Here is a 23,643-nt window from a genome sequence, read left to right on the forward strand (position 1 = left end):
AGAGTGGGCCCCCATGTCTCATTTCCAGCATCAACAATGATCAGGGTTTTGCCACACTGGGTTCATCCATCAATCCCAGCCATCCATCAATGCCAGCCAGCCATATTTTTTACCCCTACCTACCTTATTATGCTTTTCTAAAAGTAGGGATATTTTTGGTTGGGTGCAGGGGCTCATGTCTGTAATCCTAGCACTTTGGAAGGCTGAGGTGGGTGGATTACCTGAGGTCAGGAGTTCGACACCAGCCTGGCCAACATGGGGAAGCCCCATCTCTACTAAAAATACAAAAATTAGCCAGGTGTAGTGGCGTGTGCCTGTAATCCCAGCTACTCCAGAGGCTGAGGCAGGAGAATCACTTGAACCTGAGAGGCGGAGGTTGCAGTGAGCTGCGATCATACCACTGCATTCCAGCCTAGGCAACAAGAGTGAAACTGCGTCTCAAAAAAAAAAACAAAAAGGGGGACATTTTCTTAACCATGATGCCACTATCTATCGCATCAAAAAATCCAAGGAGTTTTAGAAACTTTTTTTCACTTTCTATTTCTCCCCAAAATGTTATTTTGAAAAACTTCAAGTGTATAACAAACTTAAGAGAATTTAAAAGTGAATGGCTACGTATCTGTCACTTAGATTCTATCATTAACATTGACACATCTCTCCATCTATTCATCCCATTATCCATGCATCTCTTAAAAATGTATTTCTGGCTGGGTGCAGTGGCTCACATCTGTAATCCCAGTGCTTTGGGAGGCCAAGGCAGGTGGATTGCTTGAGCCCAAGAGTTCGAGACCAGCCTGGCCAACATGAGGAAGCCTCATCTTTACAAATAACAAAAAAGGGAAGACTGGCAAGATGGCTGAATAAAAGCAGCTCCAGTCTGCAGCTCCCAGTGAGACCAATGCAGAAGGTGGGTGATTTCTGCATTTCCAACTGAGGTACTCACTTAGTCTCATTGGGACTGGTTAGACAGTGGCTGAGGCCCACAGAAGGTGAGCAGAAGCAGGGTGGGGCGTCGCCTCACCCAGGAAGCGTAAGGGGTTGGGGAACTCCCTCACTTAGCCATCGGAGGCTGTGAGGGACTGTGTCGTGAAGGACAGTGCTATCTGGCCCAGATACTACACTTTTCCAACGGTCTTCCCAACCCACAGACCAGGAGATTCCCTTGTGTGCCTATACCACCAGGGCTCTGGGTTTCAAGAACAAAACTGGGCAGTTGTTTGGGCAGACACCGAGCTAGCTGCAGGAGTTTTTTTTTTCATACCCCAATGGTGCCCGGAACGCCGGTGAGACAGAATCATTCACTCCCGTGGAAAGGGGGCTGAAGCCAGGGAGCCGAATGGTCTTGCTCAGTGGATCCTCCCCCAATGGAGCCCAACAAGCTAAGATCCGCTGGCTTGAAATTCTTGCTGCCAGCACAGCAGTCTGAAGTTGACCTGGGACACTCGAGCTTGGTTGGGGGAGGGGCATCCACTGTTACTGAGGCTTGAGTACGTAGTTTTCCCCTTACAGTGTAAACAAAGCCAGGAAGTTTGAACTGGGTTAGAACCCCCAACAGTGTGGCAAAGCCACTGTAGCCAGACAGCCTCTCTAGATTCCTCCTCTCTGGGCAGGGCATCTCTGAAAGAAAGGCAACAGCCCCAGTCAGGGGTCTATAGATAAAACTCCCATCTCCCTGGGACAGAGCACCTGGGGGAAGGGGTGGCTGTGGACGCAGCTTCAGCAGACTTAAATGTTCCTGCCTGCCAACTCTGAAGAGAGCAGCAGATCTCCCAGGACAGCTGTCGAGCTCTGCTAGGGGACAGACTGCCTCCTCAAGTGGGTCCCTGACCCCCATGCCTCCTGGCTGGGAGACACCTCCCAGCAGGGGTAGACAGATACCTCATACAGGAGAGCTCCAGCTGGCATCTTGCAGGTGCCCCTCTGGGATGAAGCTTCCCGAGGAAGGAGCAGGCAGCAATCTTTGCTGTTCTGCAGCCTCCTCTGGTGATACCCAGGCAAACAGGGTCTGGAATGGACCTCCATCAAACTCTAGCAGACCTGCAGAAGAGGGGCTTGACTGTTAGAAGGAAAACTAACAAACAGAAAGCAATAGCATCAATATCAACAAAAAGCATGCCCACATAAAAACTCCATCCAAAGGTCACCAACATCAAAGATTAAAGGTAGATAAATCCACGAAGGTAAGGAGGAAACAGTGCAAAAAGGCTGAAAATTCCAAAAACCAGAATGCCTCTTCTCCCCCAAAGGATCACAACTCCTCACCAGTAAGGGAACAAAACTAGACAGAGAATGAGTTTGACGAATTGACAGAAGTAGGCTTCAGAAGGTGAGTAATAACAAACTCCTCCAAGACAAAGGAGCATGTTCCTACCCAATTGCAAGGAAGCTAAGAACCTTGATAAAAGGTTACAGGAACTGCTAACTAGAATAACCAGTTTAGAGAAGAATATAAATGACTTGATGGAGGTGAAAAACACAGCACAAGAGCTTGGTGAAGCATACACCAGTATCAATAGCCAAATTGATCAAGTGGAAGAAAGGATATCAGAGTTTGAAGATCAACTTAATGAAATAAAGCATGAGGACAAGATTAGAGAAAAAAGAATGAAAAGGAAAAAACAAACCCTTCAAGAAATATGGGACTGTATGAAAAGACCAAACCCACTTTTGATTGGTATACCTGAAAGTGACGGGCAGAATGGAACCAAGTTGGAAAACACTTTTCAGGATATAATCCAGGGGAACTTCCCCAACCTGGAAGGACAGGCCAACATTCAAATTCAGGAAATACAGAGAACACCACAAAGATACTCCACAAGAAGAGCAACCCCAAGACATATAATCATCAGATTGACCAAGGTTGAAATGAAAAAAATGTTAAGGGCATCCAGAGAGAAAGGTTGGGTTGCCCACAAAGGGAAGCCCATCAGACTAACAGCAGATCTCTGCAGAAACCCTACAAACCAGAAGAGAGTGGAGGCCAGTATTTAACATTCTTAAAGAAAAGAATTTTCAACCCAGAATTTCATAGCCAGCCAAACTAAGCTTCATAAGTGGGGGAGAAATAAAATCCTTTACAGACAAGCCAATGCTGAGGGATTGTGTCACTACCAGCCCTGCCTTACAACAGCTCCTGAAGGAAGCACTAAATATGGAAAGGAAAAGACAGTACCAGCCACGCAAAAACATAACGAAATGTAAAGACCAATGACACTATGAAGAAACTGCATCAACTAATGTGCAAAATAACCAGCTAGCATCATAATGACAGGATCAAATTCACACATAACAATATGAACCTTAAATGTAAATGGACTAAATTCTCCAATTAAAAGACACAGACTGGCAAATTGGATAGAGTCAAGACCCATCAGTGTGCTGTATTCAGGAGACCCATCTCACATGCAAAGACACACATAGGCTCAAAATAAAGGGATGGAGGAAGATATACCAAGCAAATGGAAAGAAAAAAAAAAAAAGCAGGGGTTGCAATCCTAGTCTTTGATAAAACAGACTTTAAATCAACAAAGATCAAATAAGACAATGGCATTACATAATGGTAAAGGGATCAATGCAACAAGAAGAGCTAACTAACTATCCTAAATATATATGCACCCAATACAGGAGCACCCAGATTCATAAAGCAAGTTCTAAGAGACCTACAAAGAGACTTAGACTTGCACACAATAATAGTGGAAGACTTTAACACCCCACTGTCAATATTAGGTGAACAAGACAAAATTAACAAGGATATTCAGGACTTGAACTCAGCCCTGGACCAAGTGGACCTAATAGACACCTCCAGAACTCTCCACTCCAAATCAACAGAATATACATTCTTCTCAGCACCACATCACACTTATTCTAAAATTGACCACATAATTGGAAGTAAAACACTTCTCAGCAAATGCAAAAGAATGGAAATCATAACAAACAGTCTCTTAGGCCACAGTGCAATCAAATTAGAACTCGGGATTAAGAAACTCACTCAAAACTGCACAACTACATGGAAACTGAACAACCTGCTCCTGAATGTCTACTGGGTAAATAACGAAGTTAAGGCAGAAATAAATAAATTCTTTGAAACCAATGAGAACAAAGAGACAATGCACCAGAATCCCTGGGATACAGCTAAAGCAGTGTGTAGAGGGAAATTTATAGCACCAAATGCACACAGGAAAAAGCAGGAAAGATCTAAAATCAATGCCCTAACATCACAATTAAAAGAACTAGAGAAGCAAGAGCAAACAAATTCAAAAGCTAGCAGAAGATAAGAAATATCTAAGATCAGAACAGAATTGAGGGAGTTAGAGACATGAAAAACCCTTCAAAAAATCAATGAATCCAGGAACTAGTTTTTTGAAAAGATTAACAAAGTAGACCATTGGCCAGACTAATAAAGAAAAAAAGAGAGAAGAATCAAATAGACACAGTCAAAAATGATAAAGGGAATATCACCACTGATCCCACAGAAATATAAACTACCATAAACACCTTTATGCAAATAAACTAGAAAATCTAGAAGAAATGGATAAATTCCTGGAAACATACATTCTCCTAAGACTAAACCAGGAAGAATTTGAATCCCTGAATAGACCAATAACAAGTTCTGAAATTGAGGCAGTAATTAATAGTCCACCAACCAAAAAAATGCCCAGGTCAAGATAGACTCACAGCTGAATTCTACCAGAGGTACAAAAAGGAGTTGGTACCATTCCTTCTGAAACTATTCCAAACAATAGAAAAAGAGGGACTCCTCCCTAATTCCTTTTATGAGGCCAGCATCATCCCGATACCAAAATCTGGCAGAGACACAACAAAAAAAGAAAATTTCAGGCCAATATCCCTGATGAACGTTAATACAAAAATCCTCACTAAAATACTGGCAAACCGAATCCAGCAGCACATCAAAAAGCTTATCCACCACAATCAAGTCAGCTTCATTCCTAGGATGCGAGGTTGGTTAAACATTTGCAAATCAATAAACATAATCCATCACATACACAGAACCAATGACAAAAACCACATGATTATCTCAATAGATACAGAAAAGGCCTTTGACAAAATTAAAAAACTCTCAATAAAGTAGGTATTGATGGAACATAATAAGAACTATTTATGACAAGCCCACAGCCAGTATCATACTGAATGGGCAAAAACTGGAAGCATTCCCTTTGAAAACCAGCACAAGACAAGGATGCCCTCTCTCACCACTCCTATTCAACACAGTATTGGAAATTCTGGCCAGGGCAATCAGGCAAGAGAAAGAAATAAAGGGTATTCAATTAGGAAGAGAGGAAGTCAAATTGTCTCTGTTTGCAATTGACATGATTGTATATTTAGAAAACTCCATTGTCTCAGCCCCAAAACTCTTTAAGCTTATAAGCAACTTCAGCAAAGTCTCAGGATAAAAAATCAATGTGCAAAACCCACAAGCATTTCTATACACTAATATTAGAGAGCTAAATCATGAGTGAACTTCCATTCACAATTGCTATGAAGAGAATAAAAAACCTAGGAATACAACTTACAAAGGATGTGAAGGACCTCTTCAAGGAGAACTACAAGCCACTGCTCAAGGAAATAAAGAGAGGACACAACAAGTGGAAAAACATTGCATGCTCATGGATAGGAAGAATCAGTATCATACAAATGGCCATACTGCCCAAAGTAATTTATAGAATCAATGCTATTCCCATCAAGTTACCATTAACTTTCTTCACAGAATTAGAAAAAATGACTTTAAATTTCTTATGGAACCAAAAAAAGCCTGTATAGCCAAGACAATCCTAAAACTAAGCAAAAAGAACAAAGCTGGAGGCATCATGCTGCCTGACTTCAAACTATACTACAAAGCTACTATAACCAAAACAGCATGGTACTCGTACCAAAACAGATATGTAGACAAATGGAAAAGAACAGAGGCCTCAGAAATAACACCACACCTCTACAACCATCTGATCTTTGATAAACCTGACAAAAACAATCAATGGAGGAAGGATTCCCTATTTAATAAATGGTGTTGGGAAAACTGGCTAGCCTTATGCAGAAAACTGAAACTGGACCCCTTCCTTACACTTTATACAAAAATTAACTGAAGATGGATTAAAGACCTAAGCATAAGACCTAAAACCATAAAAACCCTAGAAAAAAAGGTAACTAATACCATTCAGGACGTAGGCATGGGCAAAGACTTCATGACTAAAACACCAAAAGCAATGGCAACAGAAGCCAAAATTGACAAATGGGATCTAATTAAAGAGCTTCTGCACAGCAAAAGAAACTATCATTAGAGTGAACAGGCAGCCTACTGAAAGGGAGAAAATTTTTGCAATCTGTCCATCTGACAAAGGGTTAATACCCAGAATCTACAAGGAACTTAAATTTACAAGAAAAATACAACCCCATCAAAAAGTGGGTGAACGATATGAACAGATGCTTCTGCACACAAAAGAAACTATCATCAGAGTGAACAGGCAACCTACTGAATGGGAGAACATTTTTGCAATCTGTCCATCTGACAAAGGGCTAATATCCAGAACCTACAAGGAACTTAAACAAATTCACCCATCAAAATGTGGGTGAATGATATGAACAGACACTTCTCAAAAGAAGACGCGTATGCGGCCAAACAAACATATGAAAAAAAGCTCATCACTGGTCATTAGAGAAATGCAAATCCCCAATGAGAGCCGGGTGCGGTGGCTCATGCCTGTAATCCCAGCACTTTGGGAGGCCAAGGCGGGCAGATCATGAGTTCGGGAGTTCAAGACCAGCCTGATCAACATGGAGAAACCCCGTCTCTACTAAAAATACAAAAATTAGCCGGGTGTGGTGGCACATGCCTATAATTCCAGCTACTTAGGAGGCTGAGGCAGGAGAATCACTTTAACCTAGGAGGTGGAGGTTGAGGCGAGCAGTGATTACGCCATTACACTCCTGCTTGGGCAACAAGAGCAAAACTCCATCTTAAGAAAGAAAAAAAAAAACTAAAAAAACCGTACACACACAATGAGATATCATCTCACACCAGTCAGAATGGTGATCACTAAAAAGTCAGGAAACAACAGATGCAGAGAAATAGGAATGCTTTTACGCTGTTGGTGAAATTGTAAATTAGTTCAACCATTGTGGAAGACAGTGTGGCGATTCCTCAAGGATCTAGAACCAGAAATACCATTTGACCCAGCAATCCCATTACTGGGTATATAACCAAAGGATAGGTACATCATTCTACTATAAAGACACATGCACACGTATGTTTATTGAAGCACTATTCACAATAGCAAAGACTTGGAACCCACCCAAATGCCCATCAATGATAGACTAGATTAAGAAAATGTGGCACATATACACCATGGAATACTGTGCAGCCATAAAAAAGTATGAGTTCATGTCTTTTGCAGGGACATGGATGAAGCTGGAAACCATCATTCTCAGCAAACTAACACAGGAACAGAAAACCAAACACCACATGTTCCCACTCATAAGTGGGAGTTGAACAATGAGAACACATGGACACAGGGAGGGGAACATCACACACTGGGGTCTGTTGGGGGGTGGGGGGCAAGGGGAGGGATAGCATTAGGAGTAATACCTAACGTAGATGATGGGTTGATAGGTACAGCAAACCACCATGGCACATGTATACCTATGTAACAAACCTGCACGTTCTGCACATGTATCCCAGAACTTAAAGTATAATAAAACAAAAAACAATTAGCCAGGCGTGGTGGCACATGCCTGTGGTCCCAGCTACTGGAAATGTTGAAGCAGGAGGATGGCCTGAGCCCGGGAGGTTGAGGCTGCACTTAGCTGGCCGTGATTGCACCACTGCACTCTAGCCTGGCTGACAGAGCGAGAACCCCCACCTCCAAAAAAAAAAAAAAAAAAAAAAAAGAAAGAATTTCAAAGTAAATAAGAGATCAAGCAAAATTTTCCTCTAAATACTTTAGCATTTGTTTCCTTAAGTACAGTTCAATAATTGTTCTTTTTTCTTTTGCAAGAAACTTAGCATTTAATGAACAAATCTTGAGGTGCACTTGCTGAGTTTTGACAAAATCATGTGCCTATTTAACCCAAGTCCCTATGAAGATGAAGAACACTGCCAGCACTCCAGAACATTTCTGCATGCCCCTTTACCCTCACTCTCTTCTCTCACTCTCAGTGGGAACCCCTTATCTGAATTTTTCCCACTAAAGATTAGTTTTTCTGTTCTAGAAATTCATATAAATTAAATCATAAAGTATGTACTCTTTCGATTAATTCTTTCAGCAATTTTTTTTTCTTTTGAGACAGGGTCTTGCTCTGTTGTCCTGGCTGGAGTGCAGGGGGCTGAACACAGCTCACTGCAGCCTCAACCCTCTGGACTCAAGTGTCTTTTGCCTTAGCTTCCCAAGTAGCTGGGACTACAGGCACATGCCACCACACCTGGATAACTTTTGTATGTTGTTTTTTGTAGATTCGGGGTTTCACCATGTTACCCAGGCTGGTCTCAAACTCCTAGGCTCAAGGGATCTGCACACCTCAGTCTTCCAAAGTGCTGGGATTACAGGCATGCGTGGGGAAGAGTAACATGAATATGGACCTGACAGGGGGTCCAGGAAGACCTGGTAGGAGGGATTTCTGAAATTTCAGGGAAGTAACAGGGAAGGCTAGGAATAGGCTTCCAGGCAGAGTGTTCCCCGGGCCTCATAAAAAGGAGTAGTGAAGAGATAGAACATTCCAGAGTGGTACCTTCCTTCCCCCAGAGGATTGGCTCTCCAAGAATTGAAAGAGTTGTGGACATGTTTCTTTCTGTGTCTCCCTCTGAGGTGATGAGGCCATTGGCAAAATCCTACCCCACACGTCCCAGGGATGCCTTCACCAATTGTACCTTCTTGAAGAGGTTTCTCTAATTAATCTAAATATTTTTCACAGAAGAAACTCTTTTTCCTTTTCATTGCCAAGGGGGGAGGGGCCGGAAGAGCCCATGAGGTGCTCTCCAGTAGCCGCTGAACATATCGTTTGCTGCTCTCTCCCATCCCTCAGCTCTGGCTCTTGCTGGCATCCCTCATGCCCACTCAGCCTGATGCCTGCCTGCCCATTCCAACAGGGCTTCTCTCATCAGCATCTGCTATCACCTGTCCTTAGCCTTGCATTGCTGCTGCTGAAAGTCCCAGCACTGGGCCAGCTGTGTCCAGCAGGGCCTCTCCTTGGCATTACTACTCCTGGAATCAAGCCTGCAGCTCTTTAACATCCCCTTCAGCACACTCCCTAGAGTACGCTGTACACACCTGGAATCTTTTTTTTTTTTTTTTCTTAGACAGAGTTTCACTCTTGTTGCCCAGGCTGGAGTGCAATGTCGCAGTCTTGGCTCATTGCAACCTCCGCCTCCCTGGTGCAAGTGATTCTCCTGCCTCAGCCTCGCAAGTAGCTGGAATTAAAGACATCTGCCACCACACCTGGCCAATTTTTGTATTTTTGGTAGAGATGGGGTTTCACCATATTGGCGAGGCTGGTCTGGAACTCCTGACCTCAGGTGATTCATTGGCCCTGTCCTCCTATAGTGCTGGGATTACAGCCATGAACTACACCTTGAATCTCTTCCTAGCTTCTAGTCCTGCCTCGTGCACTGTCTGTCTGTAGATGCCCTGGGTCGAGGCCAGCAGACCTGGCTCTGATTCTTCTCTCCCCTCTCAAGTTGTCTTTTTAATGTCATCCATCTGCCCTCTTTAATCATGCCTTCTTGCCAGTCCAGGCTCTTTTTCCACCAATTATTTTTGTTCATCAGAGTATTCCTATCTGCGAATCTGTTCCTCTATATTTGCAAGATGATCTGATTTTAGTTCTTCCACCCACTGCCCCATGATGACCACCCCCGAGTTAACATTTCTTAAGTACCTCCTGGGTAATTTCTTGCTGCTTTCACCACCACATTTTTCAGAATGTCTGTTGAACCACTTCTTCAGCACTGAGTCCTTGTTCCCACCCCAGCGGCTCTACTAAAGCTGTTTTCTAGCCACCAAATAAGATGTCTTTTTCCCAGCCCTCATGACTTTTGATTTTTCTGTGGCATCAAACTGTTAAACATATAAAAGTCTTTTCTTTGTTTGATCCCTGTGACAGAGTTTTCTTACTCTTTTTGTCAGTTTTTCCCCCAGCAACTTATTTTCCTTCTTCGCAAATACGGTTTCTCCAAGGTTTTGTTTTTATTCCTTCCTCTTCTCTTCCAGCAACTTCATTCATATTTTTATGGCTTCATTGTTGTTCCAGATGTCTTCCAAACGTGTGATTCTACAAGTCGTCAAGTTCAACAGCCTGGAGACATTTCCTTCAGAATTCTCTTCTCTTCCTTTCCCTTCCTGCACAGATTTTCACCCCACCCCCATCCTAACCCAGCGTTTTGGCTGGCGTGGCTTAATTGATCTAGGTAGTCTTTTTCACTAAACTTGGTGGTAGCCTCTTAATCCTTCCAGCGTGGCACTCAGGCAGCGACTGTTAGTTGGTATATCATTTGCATCTCTTTGTTATATGCGTACCAGATAACCATTAAAATTGCTTTTCTCTGACTTATATTTCAGGGGTTGGCCCTGCTTTCTGTTACCCAATTTCTGGTTGCCTGAGGGGTTAGTCCTTGTCAGAGGTTCTGGTTTACTTATTTATTTTCTCAGACGGAGTCTCCCTCTGTTGCCAAGGCAGGAGTGCAGTGTCGCCATCTTGACTCAGTGCAACCCCTGCCTCTCAGGTTCAAATGATTGTCCTGCCTCAGCCTCCCAAGTAGCTGGAATTACAGGTGCCCACCACCACACTTGGCTAATTTTTGTATTTTTAGTAGAGACGAGGTTTCACCATGTTGGCCAAGCTAGTCTCGAACCCCTGACCTCAAATGATTCACCCACCTCAGCCTCCCAATGTGCTGGGGTTACAGGCATGAGCCACCGCACCTGGCTAGGATCTGGTTTATGATCCCTGATCATTTCTCCGGCACCATGAGTGGAGTATAAGCTGGAGTTATTCAGATTTCTCTCACTGTTCTGATTCTTTAAAGATCTCTACAGACGAGGTGTAGGTAGGGAGTATGAGGTATCTTGCCTCAAAATTGCTGTAAAGTATATCTATGTCCAAAAGTTGTTATATTTTGCAGTTTACTTGTCCTTTGGCCTCTGGGTATATCATAAATTAAATAGAAAAACTTTTAGTAAATAAATATTTTAAAAGTTTATAAACCACTGCAGGTAAACACAAATGCACTTTAGGAAAAGTGTGGGCTTTACTCTTTCCCTGAGGCCAGTTGGGTTGTGGGGGTTGTTAAGACAAAACACCATTCCAGAGACATAGATCCTTCTTTGAGAAGGCCTCGCCTGTAGTATCCAGAGTTTTCGTTATTCCAGGCACCCTAGAATCATTCTAAGCTATTGGCATGGAATGATGACTTTTATGACTTGGTGTTTGGCGATCCTGGGCAGCTTCCCGTCTCCTAGATGGGGAATGCATTATCTGCACTGCTTTCCTCCCTTGAACAGCAGCTGTCACAGGTCGCAAGCTCTCAACTACTGGGAAAAAGGAAAAATGGTCTGCAAATCCTTTAAGAGTCTGAACTTTGGGTTTGAAATTGGATTGTAAGTGGAGGTCAGGTATGTGGGAGGTGATTGGGCCCTGGCGTGAAGGCTGCTGCTGACCAGCTGTGTTACCTTGGGAAGTAACTCAGCATCCACATCTGTATAATGAAGTGGTAGGGCTAGCTGATCTCTAGGGTTCTTCTACATCTAGCGTTCCATTTTATTTCCCTGATTATTACCGTTATTGCTTTATCTAATGACACTCTCGTTTAAGCAGCAAAGAAAGTTCTGTGGGAAAGATCAGAATTTTAAAGAGGAGTGGAGTTACATCTATTTGTTGGTCTGTATTGGGATATTTTTAGGTCAGTGGGAAAGAGGAGGATGTCTCGGAAGACTCTGAGTGTAGCTGAGGGAACTTGGAAGGGCAGACATACTATTTATTGCTGCCCTTAGGTTTATCAGAGCAGCCAGAAAAGAGAATTACTTGGTACAGGCTGGCATTCCATCAAGCCATGTTGTGTACGGCTGTGATTTAAAAGCATAGGCTTTGAAATCAGGCAGACCTGGGCGTCCAGTTGTGGTTTCATCACCTTCTGGTTATGTGACCTTGAGGAGGATGACATCTTCTTAGCACTGGTTTTCCTATTTGTAAAATGGTGATGATAGTGCCTCGCTCATCGCACTGCTGTGAGATTAGATGCAATAATATATAAAACTCTTAGCCCGTGTTGTGCGTAGTAATTGCTCCACAAATTAGCCTTTTAATTACAGCCTACTTGCTTTGGACAGAGCTAGGCATTTGAATTCCAGTACCTGATTTAATTCACATAATCATACTAAGTAGTAGAAATTGTTATCTGCAGATTAAAGAGGAGAAGATTGAAGTTCAGGGGAGTTAAGTGGTTTTCTCAATGTTACACAAGTAGTCAGTGGCAGAGCTAGGATTGGAACCAGATCTTCCTGCCTCTGAGCCCCTTTCCACTATGCACCCTGCCTCCTCGAGTGAAGGAGAACCCTCTTCACTGCCCACATGAGGCTAGGCTCAGCAGGGGATCCAGAAGACTGGTGGAGGCAAGACAAGTCATAAGTATCCTACAAGATGCTGTCCTTTTTATAGATTAGATTCTAAAAAACTATTGAAAGTTCATAAGTTTGAAAAGCCCAAAGTCACGTTATACCAGCTACTATTCAAGCTGCCAGTTGATTGCAGGGGGAATGGTCATGGATTTGTTTTGATGAACAGCTTTGTTTGCAGCCATGAAAATTCTTAACATGAAAGTTGATGCTGGTCATGGTGCTTATACCTGTAATCCCAGCACTTCGGGAGGCTGAGGCAGGAGGATAGCTTGAGCCCAGGAGTTTGAGACCAGCCTGGGCAACATGGCAAAACTCCATTTCTACCAAAAAAAAAAAAAAAAATTAGCCAGGTTGTGCAGTGGTGCATGCCTGTAGTCCCAGCTACTTAGGAGGCTGAGGTGGGAGGATTGCTTGAGCCCAGGAATTTTGAGGCTGCAGTGAGCTATGATTGTGCCACTGTACTCCAGTCTAGGTGACAAAGTCGGTCCCTGTCTCTAAAAGACAAAAAAAAAAAAAGTTTAAAAGTAGAGGCTCATGCAAGGCTGTGCAGTAGAAGAAGAGGTGGGGACATAATCTCATGCACACTCTGAGCAGAAGAGTCACAGCCAGTAACTGTGTAGTGGGATCTTCAGCAGCTTTGTGGGGAGGCAGGGGTGAGAGTGGTGGCGTTGAAGATGGGCCTTGAAGACAGAGAAAAGTGAGAGTGACAGGAAAGTGAGCAGCTGCAGCTAGTGTTCCAAGTGCATAAAACTGAAACTTGGTGCTATAGATTGAGATGAATTATGGAAGTAAGAAAGACTGCTTTATTTTTTATTTGTTTTAGTGCCTCTCATTATGCCATATGAAGACAGGTCAGAGAAAGCCTAAGAAAGAGATGGATATTATATTAGTCAACAAAAAGTATTTTTTAGTGTTTTTATCTTTCCTACACTTTTAGAGAAAACTTCCAGTACCCAAGTGCTTGCAGTTCTTTTGTCTGTACCTTCGAATTTTAGATCTGCACTTTCCAATAGGGAAGCCACTACCATATGTGGCTGTTGAGCATTTGGAATGTGTCTGGTCTGAACTGAAGGAAATGTACAAGACACACTGGATTTTGAAGTGTAGTAAGAAAGAGTAAGAAAGTAAAATATCTCATTAATAATTTTTAAATGGATGTTGAAATGATAATATTTTAGGTATATTGGGTCAAATGAAACATTAATAAATTATTTTCACTTGTTTCTTTTTACCTTTTAAAAAACTTTTTAGTTTTTTTAGAGATACTACATCACCCAGGCTGGAGTGCAGTGGCTATTCCCAGAAAAGATCATAGCACACTACAGCCTTGAACTCCTGGACTCAAGCATCCCCTCTCCTCAGCCTGCTGAGTAGCTGGGACGATAGGCAGGTGCCACTATGCCTGGCTTTTTTTTACCCTTCTAATGTGGCTACTATAATAGAAAATTAAAAATGACGTGTATGACATGGCTTGCATTCTATTTCCATTGGATGATGTTATTCTAGAGGAACCTATTATATTCTTGTTTTTTTTTTTAACTTTTTTTTCTTACCTGTGTACCAGTGTAACAGTGCAGTTGTTATATTCTTAAAGTTCTGTTATCCATTCTAGGATTGCCTGAGAGTCATAGATGACTTGAGCTAGTTGTATGTCAGGAAATGTACCTAGTCCTTTGGAAGTGATAGACGCCTATCCTATGTCTATGACTGGTTCATGTACATCATTCGGAACTTCAGATTTTTCATCTACATAACATAATGGAGATAATAGAACAGATATTTCCCATGCCCCCTTTCAATTTAAAAATTCTGTGATTCTAGGCTAGGTGTGGTGGCTCATGCCTGTGATCTCAGCACTTTGCGTGGCTGAGGTAGGTGGATTGCTTGAGCTCAGGAGTTCGATACCAGCTTGGGAAGCATGGTGAAACCCTATCTCTACAGAAAATACAAAAATTACCCATGCCTGGTTTTGCTTGTCTGTGGTCCCAGCTACTTGGGAGGCTGAGGTGGGAGGATTGCTTGATCCCAGGAGGTCGAGGCTGCAGTGAGCTGTGATGGCACCACTGCCCTCCAGCCTGGATGACAGAGTGAAACCTTGTCTTAAAAAAAAAAAATTCTGTGATTCTAGCTTGGAGCCAATGCTCAGAATCAAGTATTGTTAATTATTTCTGGGATCCATCATAAGGTCTCTACTACTCTCTTTTCCAAGTATCAGAAAGTCAGTGTTATGTCCTTTTACCCCTGGGAATTGTGAATTCTGGAGTGGAAAGACTAGAGAGTTCTGGTAGGCTAAAGAAACCTCCTCTCTCCCTTTTCCTTCCCGGCCTATGGGTCCATCTGGGTTTGTCTGTGGATGTACCTGAGCAAGGTGGTGAGGGCAGCTCTTGGAACGACCCAAGTATCACAGAGCTTGAAGAAGTTTCAGTTCTTTGGATCATGGCTGCCAAGCTTACTTTTAAATGCCCTAGACAGGGCAATTCTACAAACTTTCTTTAGATACTAATTAGTTCTTAAACACTGAGAAATCTATCTTTCCCTTTTTGGCTCTACTAATGTTAGAACAAATTATTTTCTGTTTCTTGATAACTTCTAGATATCTTTCTTTCAGCAGATCATCCTCTTACACACTGTTTATCCATCTATTAAATACGTATATAATATTGGCTAGCTTCCAAAACAAAAAGATGTCAGACTTGATCTTTATCCTTGAGGGATTCCTGGTTAATGAGGGTTGGGTCGATCACCAATGAGAAGACATGGTCCTGGGTATCTTGAGAGGGGTATTCAGGGCATTCACGGTGCAGGTAGGGAAAGGAGATGACTCCATGAGCACACTCAGGCAATGAAACATTTATTTTTGCATAAGGGTTTTTGATATTTCAAAGTGAGACAAAGTTTCAGTCAACCAGCAATAAGTCAAAGTCTGCTCTATAAATATGTTGATATAATTCCATTTAATGGAACATCAGTGTCCGGATAGAAGCTTGTTGCTGTACTGACATCTCCTTTCATGATGCCGATCATATTGCAGTATATTGCCATTAAATTTATTTTTCTTTTGGAATAAATCCTTACAGTGTGTTACATTTTTTAAAAGTAACAATATGGAAAGGGGGTTATATGAAAGTAGTTTTACCTGTTTAAAAAACAGGGGCACTGAAAAGGGAAAGTAATCACTCTGCCTGTGGAGCCCATTTTATTATAAGTGCCTGAAACTAAGTTATCCTGAATAGAATCTTGACTTTTCTTTTAGAATGTGGGTGAATAAAATATACATGCAGAGGTATTTTTGGTAGCCAGTGCTTCTTGGCTTTTGATTTGAGGTTTGTTGGAATCCTAAAATGATAGGGTACTAATTGGCTTAAATTGAAATCTCAGATAGTCGGACCAATTGTGAGCACAGAAATGGCAATAATATTTAACATGTATCCACTGTGGGAGATGGGTCGTTTGTTTACTATGCAAACATAACAATTTATCTCTTGAATGTACAGAAGATACTTTAAAGCACTCAATTTATTTGCCAACAATTAGGAGATATTTTATTAAAGGGGTATAAAATAGAAATACATAGCTTTGTACACTAAATGCCAAGAATGTGCATGCTGAAAAAGAAAAAGCACACTTTTATTGATTGTATTTAACACTGTGAAATTTAGATATTCATACTATAAGGACAGCATATTTGTGGAAGATTTTCCTTGTAAATGATGAGGAATATCTAAAATATTTACCATGAATCAATACTGCTTTTATAATACAAAGTAAATCAGGCAATTTCATGCCTTCTTAAGGCATTTCTGATAACAAGTCTATAGGTGAGAAGAAAATACGTAGGGATATCTCTAATGGTACTTGTTAATATGCAATTCTAGCCATATGAACAGTACAGGTGTTGATGATTTTCTCTGGGGAGTAGATGGACGAGATGTACATAGTAACAACAGTGGTGGCAGTAATATTTATATAAAAGGTTGAACTTACTAACAGGAGCAGCATGCCAGCTGTTGCCTGGAAAATAGCTTTACATTAGAGCAGTGAGGAATTCTTGGTTTCTTTCTCTCATTTTATCTCCCTTCCCCCATGTACTTCCCCAAAGTATTGCATTTTAGTTTCTGTGATTAAAAATCAGTCCAGTGTGAAAATGGGAAAACAATTCTATGCCATTCATGAAGGTAGCTAAGTTGGAAAACACCAGCATGGAGTTTTTGCTGATGTGCTGGTGCCTGATGATGAGAGGGACCCCAGCTGGATTGTGAAGATTGTGGGCACACACAAAATTGATAAAATACCTTCACTTAGTTTTTGACAGCTTTAATAGCTGACTCAGTCCAGCTGTAAGTAGTAAGTAAATAAGTAGGTTTCATTTACTACCATGCATGTAAAATGGAAAAGCTCACTATAAATTTTAACTGCTAAATACTGTTTATCATTTGTTCAATTCATTCATCACTAGGTATAAAGTTTATTTAATTATTCACGTATACACTCAGTCTTTCATTCAATAAATATTTACCGAATGTGCCAGTATGCAGTAAACATTTACTGAATGAAAAATTCAGGATATGATATATAGAGATGTACATCATGTACGATGAACAGTGGACAAGGTTGAAAAATGTACAGTGTACACGTACAGTGTAGCAGTGAACAAGGTTGATAAAGGCCCTGAGCTTGACAGATGAGACAGACAATAAACAAACTTGCCAACAGACATGCCAGTCACAGGTAGCTATAAGTGATGGGACAGGCACACACAGGGTGATGGGAGAAAATATGTGCACACACAGGGAAGAGTAGTGGGGAGAGGGGATACGACGGCGGGGTGGATCCTGGGTATAAGATGATTGGCGAAAGTCTTTCTAAGGCTGTAATAACTGAGGTGAGACCTGAAAGAATAAATGAGGGAGACTTTCAATGTGAAAGTGGTTTCACATAGTCAGTGGTGTTTGGTGGACTCAGAACTAAGGTGATTTTGCTTTGAATGATGTCATTTGTGTACAATGATGATATTCCAAGTTGACCCAGGAGCTACCCAGTTACAAAAGACACTGGCTGGCCCTATTGGAGAGCCTTGGAGCACCCTGTTAGGTCAGTAGTAAGCCCCGAATTCCTGGGCTGTTGTGAGACCTCAGGGGAGGACCTGGGGCAGCTGGGTGGCACTCGGAGAGCTTGGGGACACAGCCATTTCTCTATTATGGTATGGAAATATTTCCCTGCTTACACAAGCAATGTGGCATGTGTGACAGCTTGTGTGTAATTCTCTGATCAAGGAATTTTTATTAACCAGTTGTAGTTACAGACCACCTTTATATTCTGGCCACTTCACGTAGTTTAATGGAAAAAAGTAACCGTTGAATTCTGGTTTTCAATGTTGGCAGTCATATGATTTTACAGTCTGAGTCACATTTGGCGGAAGTACTCTTAGGAAATTGGGTTTATTTCTCCCAAGAAGGTAATCAACCTAACTCTGTGTCTTTTATAGGCGGCATCACTGTCCACATCTCCCTACCAAGATTTATGATAAAACAGAGAAACCATGTCTTCTCTCCGAATATACCGAGAACTACCCTTTCTATCACTCCTACCTGCCCAGAGAGTCCTTCAAGCCAAGGCGGGAGTACCAGAAAGGGTCTATACCAATGGAAGGCCTGACTACATCAAGGTGAGGGCAAACAGTATTAATGTATGCAGGTACATACAACACTAATATAGTAACATGCAGTGCTAATGTATAATATTAATGTAATGTGCAGTGCTAATGCATTAATGTGCAGTATCAACATATGATATTAATGCCTTAATGTACTATATCTCTGAAGGAATATCCTGCATTTATGAGCCTTCTCAGTTTTTTCCAAATTCTCTGTTAAAGGGAAAGGATTCTTGCTTGCCGAAGTAAAGGGTGGGGAAAGGCTGGATTAACCTATATAATATAGGATTGGAGGTTAAGAAAAATATTTAAGGGATGGAAAGAGTGGGGGATGTTGCTGAAAAGCAAGTTTTGGGCTTTGTTACATGAAAAGCTCCAGGCCAGCTTGGGTAGGTGGGGGATGGTGGTGGTGGTGGTGAAAGGGAACTTGGCAACAGAGAAAAAATGAGCTTTTTTTTCTCCCCTTAAAATTATGCTGTAAATTTTGAATTGGGGTTCTACTGAATGTTCTTCAAGAAAGATGAACAAATAATGTTTTGCTTTTAAATTATTCTTGACTCCCAAACTAAGATTGGTTAGCTCTAGGTCTGTGCGGAGGCTGAGCCACATGGTTCAGTATATTAGCGTTGCAGAGGTGTTTCTACTGAGGGGGTGCAGAAAAGTTATCAGCTCAGGGTTGGTCTATAAGCAAGGCTCTTGCAGAATCTGCCATGGACAACTCAGTTAGTGACCTGTGACTGGTGATCTAGTAGAGCGGAAACATCTTTGAGTGCAGTTGGGCAGTCTCAGATTGTATAGTTTTGTCCTTAGCTGAGCCCTGAAAGATTGATGTGTTCTCTGCCTTCCCGGTTCCTCATCCCTAAAGGGCAGGGTTGCTGTGAGGTGGAGATGATGGTGAATGTTGACTGTTCCAGCACAATGCTTGCACATCGGTGCCTCAGACCTGGTGACTTTTCTTCCTATTGCTCCCTTTTGCTTCATGATTTTGTGCTAGTAAAGGTCCCAGATGGTCTAGGTGAAGCAGAACCATTCTAATTCATTCTGCTTTCAGGTTTTCTCCAGAACAGGACTGGAAACATCTGTTGAGACTGTGAGTTGGAGGTGCTCTTCTCTACACAATGCTGCCATCTTCTAGATCCACGGGAAGTCCAGTCTGGGTAATGGGGCAGGAGCACCCACAATGGGAGAAATGAGGCCATAGGATTCCTGAGCTTAGTGGAAACCACTGGACAGGGGCTTGAGAATGAGAGGGAGTTGAGGGCCTTGTCTGATGCTTGACTTGAATCAGGCCACTTAAAAAATACATTTTTTTAAAACAAGGTTTCCTTCTGTAGCCATGGCTGGAGTGCAATGGTGTGATCATCGCTCAGTGCAGCCTCGAATTTCTGGGCTCAAGTGATCCTTGCCCCTCAGTCTCCTAGTAGCTGGGACTACAGGCATGGACCACCATGCCCAACTAATTTTTAAACTTTTTGTAGAGACAAGGTTTTGCTATATTGCTAAGGCCAGATGATTATGTTTATTCTAAGCATGTATCTTAAATGATTTGGTTTAAGTGCAGTGTTTGTGTGTCCTGATGTATTAAAACATTGTAGTTTATGCTGCTGTTTTTTCTTTTTTCTTTTTTTTTTAATTATACTTTAAGTTTTAGGGTACATGTGCACATTGTGCAGGTTAGTTACATATGTATACATGTGCCATGTTGGTGCGCTGCACCCACTAACTCGTCATCTAGCATTAGGTATATCTCCCAATGCTATCCCTCCCCCCTCCCCACACCCCACCACAGTCCCCAGAGTGTGATATTCCCCTTCCTGTGTCCATGTGATCTCATTGTTCAATTCCCACCTATGAGTGAGAATATGCGGTGTTTGGGTTTTTGTTCTTGCGATAGTTTACTGAGAATGATGGTTTCCAATTTCATCCATGTCCCTACAAAGGACATGAACTCATCCTTTTTTATGGCTGCATAGTATTCCATGGTGTATATGTGCCACATTTTCTTAATCCAGTCTATCATTGTTGGACATTTGGGTTGGTTCCAAGTCTTTGCTATTGTGAATAATGCCGCAATAAACATACATGTGCATGTGTCTTTATAGCAGCATGATTTATAGTCATTTGGGTATATACCCAGTAATGGGATGGCTGGGTCAAATGGTATTTCTAGTTCTAGATCCCTGAGGAATCGCCACACTGACTTCCACAATGGTTGAACTAGTTTACAGTCCCACCAACAGTGTAAGAGTGTTCCTATTTCTCCACATCCTCTCCAGCACCTGTTGTTGCCTGACTTTTTAATGATTGCCATTCTAACTGGTGTGAGATGATATCTTATAGTGCTTTTGATTTGCATTTCTCTGATGGCCAGTGATGATGAGCATTTTTTCATGTATTTTTTGGCTGCATAAATGTCTTCTTTTGAGAAGTGTCTGTTCATGTCCTTCGCCCACTTTTTGATGGGGTTGTTTGTTTTTTTCTTGTAAATTTGTTTGAGTTCATTGTAGATTCTGGATATTAGCCCTTTGTCAGATGAGTAGGTTGTGAAAATTTTCTCCCATGTTGTAGGTTGCCTGTTCACTCTGATGGTAGTTTCTTTTGCTGTGCAGAAGCTCTTTAGTTTAATTAGATCCCATTTGTCAATTTTGGCTTTTGTTGCCATTGCTTTTGGTGTTTTGGACATGAAGTCCTTGCCCACGCCTATGTCCTGAATGGTAATGCCTAGGTTTTCTTCTAGGGTTTTTATGGTTTTAGGTCTAACGTTTAAATCTTTAATCCATCTTGAATTGATTTTTGTATGAGGTGTAAGGAAGGGATCCAGTTTCAGCTTTCTACATATGGCTAGCCAGTTTTCCCAGCACCATTTATTAAATAGGGAATCCTTTCCCCATTGCTTGTTTTTCTCAGGTTTGTCAAAGATCAGATAGTTGTAGGTATGCGGTGTTATTTCTGAGGGCTCTGTTCTGTTCCATTGATCTATATCTCTGTTTTGGTACCAGTACCATGCTGTTTTGGTTACTGTAGCCTTGTAGTAGTTTGAAGTCAGGTAGTGTGATGCCTCCAGCTTTGTTCTTTTGGCTTAGGATTGACTTGGCAATGCGGGCTCTTTTTTGGTTCCATATGAACTTTAAAGTAGTTTTTTCCAATTCTGTGAAGAAAGTCATTGGTAGCTTGATGGGGATGGCATTGAATCTGTAAATTACCTTGGGCAGTATGGCCATTTTCACGATATTGATTCTTCCTACCCATGAGCATGGAATGTTCTTCCATTTGTTTGTATCCTCTTTTATTTCCTTGAGCAGTGGTTTGTAGTTCTCCTTGAAGAGGTCCTTCACATCCCTTGTAAGTTGGATTCCTAGGTATTTTATTCTCTTTGAAGCAATTGTGAATGGGAGTTCACTCATGATTTGGCTCTCTGTTTGTCTGTTGTTGGTGTATAAGAATGCTTGTGATTTTTGTACATTGATTTTGTATCCTGAGACTTTGCTGAAATTGCTTATCAGCTTAAGGAGATTTTGGGCTGAGACGATGGGGTTTTCTAGATAAACAATCATGTTGTCTGCAAACAGGGACAATATGACTTCCTCTTTTCCTAATTGAATACCCTTTATTTCCTTCTCCTGCCTGATTGCCCCGTCCAGAACTTCCAACACTATGTTGAATAGGAGTAGTGAGAGAGGGCATCCCTGTCTTGTGCCAGTTTTCAAAGGGAATGCTTCCAGTTTTTGCCCATTCAGTATGATATTGGCTGTGGGTTTGTCATAGATAGCTCTTATTATTTTGAAATACGTCCCATCAATACCTAATTTATTGAGAGTTTTTAGCATGAAGGGTTGTTGAATTTTGTCAAAGGCTTTTTCTGCATCTATTGAGATAATCATGTGGTTTTTGTCTTTGGCTCTGTTTATATGCTGGATTACATTTATTGATTTGCGTATATTGAACCAGCCTTGCATCCCAGGGATGAAGCCCACTTGATCATGGTGGATAAGCTTTTGGATGTGCTGCTGGATTCGGTTTGCCAGTATTTTATTGAGAATTTTTGCATCAATGTTCATCAAGGATATTGGTCTAAAATTCTCTTTGTTGGTTGTGTCTCTGCCCGGCTTTGGTATCAGAATGATGCTGGCCTCATAAAATGAGTGAGGGAGGATTCCCTCTTTTTCTATTGATTGGAATAGTTTCAGAAGGAATGGTACCAGTTCCTCCTTGTACCTCTGGTAGAATTCAGCTGTGAATCCATCTGGTCCTGGACTCTTTTTGGTTGGTAAACTATTGATTATTGCCACAATTTCAGCTCCTGTTATTGGTCTATTCAGAGATTCAGCTTCTTCCTGGTTTAGTCTTGGGAGAGTGTATGTGTCGAGGAATGTATCCATTTCTTCTAGATTTTCTAGTTTATTTGCGTAGAGGTGTTTGTAGTATTCTCTGATGGTAGTTTGTATTTCTGTGGGATCGGTGGTGATATCCCCTTTATCATTTTTTATTGTGTCTATTTGATTCTTCTCTCTTTTTTTCTTTATTAGTCTTGCTAGCGGTCTATCAATTTTGTTGATCCTTTCAAAAAACCAGCTCCTGGATTCATTGATTTTTTGAAGGGTTTTTTGTGTCTCTATTTCCTTCAGTTCTGCTCTGATTTTAGTTATTTCTTGCCTTCTGCTAGCTTTTGAATGTGTTTGCTCTTGCTTTTCTAGTTCTTTTAATTGTGATGTTAGGGTGTCAATTTTGGATCTTTCCTGCTTTCTCTTGTGGGCATTTAGTGCTATAAATTTCCCTCTACACACTGCTTTGAATGCGTCCCAGAGATTCTGGTATGTTGTGTCTTTGTTCTCGTTGGTTTCAAAGAACATCTTTATTTCTGCCTTCATTTTGTTATGTACCCAGTAGTCATTCAGGAGCAGGTTGTTCAGTTTCCATGTAGTCGAGCGGCTTTGAGTGGGATTCTTAATCCTGAGTTCTAGTTTGATTGCACTGTGGTCTGAGAGATAGTTTGTTATAATTTCTGTTGTTTTACATTTGCTGAGGAGAGCTTTACTTCCAACTATGTGGTCAATTTTGGAATAGGTGTGGTGTGGTGCTGAAAAAAATGTATATTCTGTTGATTTGGGGTGGAGTGTTCTGTAGATGTCTATTAGGTCTGCTTGGTGCAGAGCTGAGTTCAATTCCTGGGTATCCTTGTTGACTTTCTGTCTTGTTGATCTGTCTAATGTTGACAGTGGGGTGTTAAAGTCTCACATTATTAATGTGTGGGAGTCTAAGTCTCTTTGTAGGTCACTCAGGACTTGCTTTATGAATCTGGGTGCTCCTGTATTGGGTGCATATATATTTAGGATAGTTAGCTCCTCTTGTTGAATTGATCCCTTTACCATTATG

At 41.6% G+C, this 23,643-nt stretch overlaps 1 protein-coding gene across 2 annotated transcripts in view; it reads left to right on the forward strand.

The window, feature by feature from the left end:
* SAXO1 (stabilizer of axonemal microtubules 1) overlaps positions 1–23,643 on the forward strand; it is a 237,103-nt gene that overhangs the window by 64,634 nt on the left and 148,826 nt on the right. For both annotated transcript variants that reach the window (XM_063594469.1, XM_003822606.5), the window contains exon 2: positions 18,103–18,282. In XM_063594469.1, the coding sequence (XP_063450539.1) occupies positions 18,103–18,282 (180 nt within the window). The remainder of the gene's footprint in view (positions 1–18,102; positions 18,283–23,643) is intronic.

This window comes from Pan paniscus, chromosome 11, assembly GCF_029289425.2.
Source record: "Pan paniscus chromosome 11, NHGRI_mPanPan1-v2.0_pri, whole genome shotgun sequence".
NCBI lineage: Eukaryota > Metazoa > Chordata > Mammalia > Primates > Hominidae > Pan > Pan paniscus.